The 8758-nt window shown below is 39.4% G+C and overlaps 1 protein-coding gene across 1 annotated transcript; it reads right to left on the minus strand.

Moving 5' to 3' along the window:
* Window positions 1-448: 448 nt before the first annotated feature.
* On the minus strand, window positions 449-8259 carry LOC106524675 (tubulin alpha-1C chain). Its single transcript, XM_014018577.1, has 4 exons — window positions 8154-8259; window positions 3285-3507; window positions 2024-2172; window positions 449-1605 (listed from the first exon to the last, which is right to left on the minus strand). The coding sequence occupies exons 1-4, from the start codon at window positions 8154-8156 to the stop codon at window positions 631-633; spliced, it is 1350 nt and encodes a 449-aa protein (XP_013874031.1). The 5' UTR covers window positions 8157-8259; the 3' UTR covers window positions 449-630.
* Between the last annotated feature and the right edge of the window lie 499 nt (window positions 8260-8758).

Here is an 8758-nt window from a genome sequence, read left to right on the forward strand (position 1 = left end):
TTGTTAAAAACACAGTATAATGTAGCATTTACATCAACATTTAGCTGTTTTTGGTTAAATTATAAATGTTTTGGCAGCAGTTATAAATGGAAAATCAAGAATAAAGCATCCCTACTTACATTTAAAGTACTTTTTTTTTAATAGACTCTTTTGCAAAGTAATACCACACTGCCATCTCGTGGAAGTCTATCACAAACAGAAAAAGTCAAATTTGAGCTTTAAAGAATTTTCTCCTATAAACATTATTTTATGTATTTGAATATAATTGTTACTTTTTTTTTGCTTCATCTGGTTTCGAGCATCAAAAGGTTCTTTGTTAATTTTCTGTAATACTCTGTTCAGTTCTAAATTTACAAAAACTGTGAAAAATAATTTAGCTGTTACAAATTTTAGCTCAAATCATTACAGAATAAAAGTTTCATTACAAATTTGATTCACACAAGTATGGGGGGGAAACAGTTTTATTAAAAAAAAAAAAAAAGAGAGAATTCGGACATCTGTCCTTTTAAGAATTGTTTAATGCGATCAAAAATAAAATTTTAATAAAAGCATAAATCATTAGGTAAGCTTGTTAAAACTGCCACACCGCCCTTTAAAATGCACATCTGTCCTCAGAAGCCTTCAGATGTTTTAATACTCCTCACCCTCCTCATCCTCCTCCAGTGAGTCGATGCCAACCTCTTCGTAATCCTTCTCCAGGGCGGCCATGTCCTCTCTGGCCTCGGAGAACTCCCCCTCCTCCATCCCTTCACCAACATACCAGTGGACGAAGGCCCTCTTGGCGTACATCAGGTCGAACTTGTGGTCCAGGCGGGCCCAGGCCTCTGCGATGGCGGTGGTGTTGCTCAGCATGCACACGGCCCTCTGCACCTTAGCCAGATCTCCTCCAGGAACCACAGTGGGGGGCTGGTAGTTGATGCCCACCTTGAATCCAGTTGGACACCAGTCCACGAACTGGATGCTGCGTTTGGTCTTGATGTTGCCAATAGCCACGTTGACGTCTTTGGGCACCACGTCGCCACGATACAGCAGGCAGCAGGCCATGTACTTTCCGTGGCGGGGGTCACACTTGACCATCTGATTGGCCGGCTCAAAGCAGGAGTTGGTTATCTCTGCCACAGTCAGCTGCTCGTGATAGGCCTTCTCCGCAGAGATAACAGGGGCATAGGTGGCCAGAGGAAAGTGGATACGAGGGTAAGGCACAAGGTTCGTTTGGAACTCTGTCAGGTCCACGTTCAAGGCTCCGTCAAAGCGCAGAGAGGCTGTTATGGAGGAGACAATCTGACTTATAAGGCGATTCAGATTGGTGTAAGACGGGCGCTCGATGTCCAGGTTCCTGCGGCAGATGTCATAGATGGCCTCGTTGTCCACCATGAAGGCGCAGTCGGAGTGCTCCAGCGTGGTGTGTGTGGTCAGGATGGAGTTGTAGGGCTCCACCACAGCCGTAGACACCTGAGGAGCTGGATAAATGGCAAACTCCAGCTTAGACTTCTTGCCAAAGTCTACCGATAGGCGTTCCATGAGCAAAGAGGTGAAGCCGGAGCCAGTTCCTCCTCCAAAGGAGTGGAAGACCAGAAAGCCTTGAAGCCCTGTGCACTGGTCAGACTGGACAAAAGAGGTACAATTTATAATCCAAGACCACTGCAGAAACCAAAAATATCATTCTAGCCCTACGTCCTGATAGTTAAGTTTAGAGTGCCCCTATCCCTTACCCTAGATTTTGTTTGTTGTTTGATGTTGTGTTTGGTATTATTGTTGATGTTCTTTAATATTCATGAAAACTAGCACTGAATGTTGATGTCTGAAGCAAAAAATAAGAATAATGTTACATGGCATATTTAGATGAAAAAACTATTTACTTAAATGCTTTTTTGAAGGGGCTCCCCAATTTGTAATCAGTACTCCTTGTGACCTCAAAACAAGCCCCAAAATAGACACTTAAAATCCAGAAGTGCTAACCTCAGGAAATGGGACCAAAATCAATTTGACTAAGTGCGTCTCATACATCTTGCCGTCTTCTTACCAGTTTGCGGATTCTGTCGAGGACAGAATCGATGTGCTCCTTTCCAACAGTGTAGTGGCCTCGAGCGTAATTGTTGGCTGCATCCTCCTTTCCAGAAATCAGCTGCTCCGGGTGGAAAAGCTGACGGTAGGTTCCGGTTCGGACCTCATCTAAATGACCAACAAGGTTTGATGGTAAATTTTACTGTTTTACTCTAAAAACTGAATTGATAAAATACATGCCAAAATATCAAAAGTCTTCCAGACCTTAAACTGACCCAAATGTATGAGTTTGAAATAACAATATGAGAATGTAATTGTTCAATGTGCGTCCTACTGTACAACTTTTGGAATCTACTTGGTTTAGTCGTACAACAACACAAAAATTGGCTATCACTCAACCAACTTGGCAGATATTGATCTAAAGCTGGGTGTGCGAGGGATCGTCAACACACGCCGAGCAAGTACAAACAAGAGTTTGTTTCAAACTTCATGAAGAAAGATGACAGGTGATGTGCTTCCCATCAAGAAAAACTCATATTAAAGAGTCACATTACCTCTGCTTTACTTTGCTGTGCCAATAAGATGTGTTGACACTAAAATGTTTAATGTGACATCTGACATCACGAAGAGCTTTCAGCTCAGGATGAAACCACCTGTTTGACCCTGACCCTAACCCCTTACTGCGTAAATACAGATTCAGGTTTTGTTTTAAAATTTCTGTAACCTACACTTTGAAAAATATTGAACTTTACAAATATTTTGAAGACGTTGTAATCACTTTAGTTCCTTCAAAACTATTGTGTCTTTGAAATCTGCTTCAATACTTACTCTTTTACAACTTTTAGCCTTTAATTTGAATATTTTAGCTATCCATTTACTAGGCTGTAAATCATCTTGGGTTTTAGCTAGGCTTTAGATTCTGCAACTTTTTTTTTGTTCCAACCAGCTTGTTTCTGTTAGCCTTTTATTTTAAGCTACAATTTTTACGGCTTTCAACTTGCCAAATGCTACTTTAGATAGCATTTTGCTACTTTTGGCTTTTGCTTCTTTCATTTTTATTATTTTAGCTAGTGTTTTGATCATTTTAGCTTTTGGCTAGTGTTTTGCTTCTTTGAGCTGGTTCAAGTATTTTGACACAACACTAGAAGTTGTCATTGTGTAAATGTCAACAGAAAATACTAATTTTTGTATGTATAAACTAAATAAAACTTGCATAGAAATCTAGTATCAGATAATCTGGTTTAAATCCCAATATAAAGTAAAGCGCTCCAAGTCCTTACCAATGACAGTTGGCTCCAGGTCCACAAAGATGGCTCTGGGGACATATTTTCCTGTTCCGGTTTCACTGAAGAAGGTGGTGAAGGAGTCATCGTAGCCTCCACTGGGCTTATTGCTGGGCATGTGGCCATCAGGCTGGATGCCATGCTCCAGACAGTACAGCTCCCAGCATGTGTTGCCCATCTGGACCCCAGCCTGGCCAACATGGATGGAGATGCACTCGCGCTGTGGATGACAGAGGAATCATTTCCTTTCAAATTTGCAACCCTATTTAGGCTAGATTTTCCTAACTTGTAGAAAAATTACAGTTTAATGTAAAAAAAAAAGATCAACCTCCAAACCAATTCAAAACAAACAAAAACAAACTGGAGAGAATCAACAAGTGAATCTGTATCTGCAACAAACCTTTCGGTCATCCTTGCAAATATGAAGTGAGAGTCAAAGCAAGCGACAGTGATCTAGAAAAACGTTGATTATCACAAACTCGTCAGTGTGTTTGCAGAGACCAAAGTGCCTCCACGCCCTGCTCAAGTATTTCATTTTGGTTGTAAAGATGTGGGTGAGAGTGGAGGAAGGAGGGTTGCATTCGTGAAACGAGTCTGCTCTGAATATTTTAGAAGCAAGTTTGTCCTGAGGGAGTTTAAAGGTGCAACTATTAATTTTGCTTAAATAACTTTGATGCAGGTGTTAGTACCGGTCCATCAATCACTTGGTACTGAGCCAAACAAAAGGGGAAAAGAAATACTTTTCTTATAAAAATATAAAGAAATGTGTTCACGTAATACAGCTGACTGAATTTTCAAGGTCATTATTTTGAAATACGAACTTTTCCTTTTGCACCCCTTACCTGTGAATGACTCAGTTGCAATTTTGTCTCAAGAAAGATAAACATTTTCCTGGTGTTAATAATGAAAGATGCTTGACTCCCCCTTCAAATATCTTTAAAAAAATAATAAAAAAACATATCCGACAGTACCAGAGAACATAGGGATGTCTTGGGAACCTTCTTAGGAATGTACGTACCAAGGAACATAGGGAAACATAGCTGGGTGTACCAGAGTCTACCAGATCTTTAGGGAACATACAGCGGGGAAAATAAGTATTGAACACGTCACCATTTTTCTCAGTAAATATATTATTAGAGGTGCTAATGACACAACATTTAGACAGGCCTGTGTAATACTGGGAGAATATAGTCTGGTCAGATGAGACCAACATTGAACTGTTTGGATGCCAGAATACACATCATGTTTGGAGGTCAAATGGCACTGCACATCAGGCCAAAAACACCATACCAACAGTGAAGTTTGGAGGTGGGAACATCATGGTGTGGGGCTGTTTTTCAGCATATGGTACTGGMAAACTTCAAATAATTGAAGGAAGGATGAATGGAAAAATGTACAGAGACGTTATTGATAAAAATCTGCTTCCATCTACCAGGATGATGAAGATGAAACGTGGCTGGACATTTCAACAAGACAATGAGCCCAAACACAAAGCCAAGGAAACTCTCAGTTGGTTTCAGAGAAAGAAACTAAAGCTGCTGGAATGGCCCAGCCAATCACCTGACCTGAATCCAACAGAAAATCTATGGAAAGAACTAAAGATCAGAGTTCATAGAAGAGGTCCACGAAACCTTCAAGATTTGAAGACTGTTTGTGTGGAAGAATGGGCCAAAATCACACCTGAGCAATGCATGCCACTAGTTTCTCCCTACAGGAGGCGTCTTGAAGCTGTCATTGACAACAAAGGCTTTTGTACAAAGTATTAGATAAATTTCAGTAAGTGTGTTCAATACTTTTTCCCTGTGCCATTCCACATTATTACAAATAACTTCATTTCTGGACATTTATGGTTTGATTTCTTTGTATGTATGGATCACTTGGGTTGTTACCAACATCTGGTGAAAATTTCACGTCATTAGCACCTCTAGTAATATATTTACTGAGAAAAATGTTGATGTGTTCAATACTTATTTTACCCGCTGTAGGTAGGGGTGCACAGATAAATAGGTTGTCCAATTTATTGGCACCGATTTCCCTAATTTTTGGAGCTCAGAGATACTTACTGTAGATAAGATCGGTGGAAAAGATTGGCTTTTCATCTACCTCTGCAAAGGTCTGAAAATCTGCCACTGGCCCCTTTTGCTCTGCTGAGAGCACTTTGTCCGGTTACAACAAGCATTTTAAGGGTATTGTTCAATGTTTTCCAATAAAATAAGATTGGAACATTGAAGGTGTAATGTGAACTCATAACATCTGACAGTTTCAGTGATTTTAAATTTTAAAATCAAATTAGCCTGTCATACTTTTTAAAGATCATGATCAGCCAGAAAACTGCAGTCAGTGTACACCTAATAGGTACTGGGATACATAAGTACTATAGGGATGGGTGTACAGGAGGGAATATCTGTGGAACATAGTGGGAAACATGGGTATGACCCACATGCTAATCCTAGCAAAACCTCCAAGCTAATTCTTGCAAATCTACTAGCTTATCCTAGCAAAACAACAACATAATCCCAGCCCTTCTACTAACCCCAGCAAACCCACAACCTAATCTTGGATGTGTTATAGATCAGATGGCTTCAGCAACCATCTTGAACTCAAAATTCTTTCATGAATGTTAGGGCAGTGAAATGCTTTCCTTTAAAGAATACTAATCCATTATTTGGATTTTTTTTTTCCTGATCTCAGGTCATTTCTTGTAAACCAGTTTAAGCTTTTAAAAAGCAAATGGAGCATGTTGATAAGAAAATACCATCCATATCAGGAAAAACAAAACATGTTTAAGCCCACCAAACTTCTTTATCTTTAATCAATACCATCTGAGTTTACAGATTAACTCTGACCTCACATGAAACAATGTGCCTTGTGATCCTGTCGTAGCTTCAATAAAACTTTATTTTTTATTCCAGTTACAGAAACACAAACAGTGTAGCTTAACTTTAAATGGGACTTGCAGCATGTTTTAGCTTTATAAAACACATGAAAGTATGAAAGAAAAAAGAGAAACTCTGTGAAGGCTTGTGACAACATCAGAGGGGTCTGAGTGACAGCAGAGCTGCTAAGTATGGAAATAGCAACCAGTTATTTTGAGACGAGGGTCACATTCGACCCAGCTTTGCCCCCCTGAACAATTTGGACTCTGTTAGCCAGTTTAAAGCTAAACAACAAGTCTTCTCTCTCTGTCAGAGATTCACCGTGAAGATTTGAGGATTGTGGGTGTGGCAGTCCATTGGGTTGTTGCAACATGCCACACTGGTTCAGGCTGACATATTTTACACAAACAGGTTAAAAAACTGAGTCACCGTTTGCTTCTGTATCTGGTCCCGACTGAAACCAGGTCGTGTTTGTTAACATGGCAGAGGAGCGCTGTGCTGCTCAGAGGGGGAGTTAAAAATCGGAGGGACATTGATGTTTTCCAAAGTTCGTTGCAACATCAAGAGTCCGAGTCAGTTTTTGGATGTTTTTGCAGTCGAACTACTTCCAGATGCTTTTGTGCTATATCAAAACATCTTAGGAAATGAGTTTAGAATTTTTTTTTTGATTTCTAAAAATATTTGGCTTTACTTAGAAATATATTCTGCAGAAAAATACAGACAACAGATCACTTTTAAATTCTACTTTGGTATTTTTGCCCCGTTATGTTGCTTAATGGTACTTTTAGTTTTTGGTGACTGCTCTGCTGCTTTTAGCTACCTGTTAGCTACTTTTAGCTACAGTTCCACAAATAAACTCTTTAAGCAAGCCTTTTAGCTACCCCAGCTACTTTTACTTATTTTGCTATATTTTGCTTTTGGCCAGTCTTAATTGCTACTTCAGTCTTTTCCTGTTTAACTTTTAGCTAATGTTTTCAAACTTTGAGCTAGTCCTTCACTTTTTTTTAGCTAGTGTTCTGCTACTTTCGCTGTTTCATTAGCTTTTTGCTACTTTTAGTGCATGATTAATATTTGGATTCCCCTTTACCCAAGTATACCTTAAGTACATGTCATTATCATTATGTGTACATAATGACATGTACTTAGGCACACTTTTATTGTATTATAAGTCAAGTATAGGCAACATAAAGTTTAAGTACAAATACATAAATACAAACTGAAAGTATACCCTTCTGTTCAAAATAAGGATACTTAAAAGACACCAGCATTTACTTGGTTTAGCATTTATTCTGATTCTTTTAGCATACCATCTGCTTTTTTAGCTTTTAGCTGGTGTTTTGATTCTTTCAATTCTGTTTCATAGCTGAAAACAAGTCAGTTTCAGCGCCTTCAGCCATTTTCAGCAGGCATTCTGTGTTCAGTGTTCACACTGTATTTGAGCAGAAAATGTGATTCCTCTGGTTTCAGCTGTAACCCTTTATTTTGTGGTTAGACCTAGCCAGGAACAGTGACAGCGCTTCAAACATTACAACACTCTCACTGTTTGCACCACTGTTGCAATGTTCAAACTTTTAGGAGTTTCTTCAGCTGGTTTCCTGTCAACAAAAAAAAAAAAAAAAAAAAGCAGAATAATCTGTACAGTTTCAGCACAGGCCTATGAACTACATGAGTGGGTCTTGGAAGCCACATCAGCATTCCCAGTAGTCCACCAGTCCTCATATGGAAACTGTTAACCTTTGCTGCCTGTTGGCATTTTTCCTCTGGTGGATGCTTTAAACACAATCCTTTCAGTTGTTTATCTGCAGTCAGACGCTTCATTACACACAAGCTCAAAGCGGGAACTAAATTTAGGCAGGAAGCGTGAAAGCAGGAAACAGTGAATCACTTTTCAGCAGCAGAAATGCTGCAATTTTTTGCTCTTTTTTAGGTGCAGCTTGAAGAAAAAGTTGTTACAAAAGGGGTTAAATAGCAATCAGACGTTAGAACTCACCATTTTCTTGTTGTGATTGTCCTTTGTTTGGAGAAGGAGAGATCAAAATGTGCTGTTTCTCACAGTGAAACCTTAATGAGATCTCTGTGAGGGAAGTCCTGTCAGTGAGCCTCACTGACACTTTTAAACCTACTACAGGGGGTGGGGTGAAGGGGGCGGGGCGAATAGCTGCTCGAGGACAGGAGGCGTGAATAAGGGGCGGGGCTACAATGACTGCAATTTATTCTGATAGACAAAAAGCAGGGCAAAGGGGGTGGACTTTTATTTTTGGCTATGATTTTTTTTTGCCTTTTTAAAATGACTAAATCATGAAATCAGCTATCCTGCTTTTCTGTTAATTTTTCTACACAAACAAATTTAGAAATGACTTTTATTGGTATTTTATGTTGCAATAGTGAATTATCCTCAAAGTGTAATGCTGCCTGGTGTTGGAATGATTACATAGCACAGCTTAAACACTGGCAGATACTGTACTGTTTAGACTAAGTGTGTTTCAATGAACAGAAAGCAGGCATGGACTTCAAGTCGGGAACTAAATTTAGGAAGAGCGTGTGAAAGCAGGAAACAGTGAATCCCATTTTTAGCAGCAGAAATGCATCATATAT

This window comes from Austrofundulus limnaeus, unplaced genomic scaffold (genome assembly GCF_001266775.1).
Source record: "Austrofundulus limnaeus strain Quisiro unplaced genomic scaffold, Austrofundulus_limnaeus-1.0 Scaffold196, whole genome shotgun sequence".
In the NCBI taxonomy this organism is placed as follows: domain Eukaryota; kingdom Metazoa; phylum Chordata; class Actinopteri; order Cyprinodontiformes; family Rivulidae; genus Austrofundulus; species Austrofundulus limnaeus.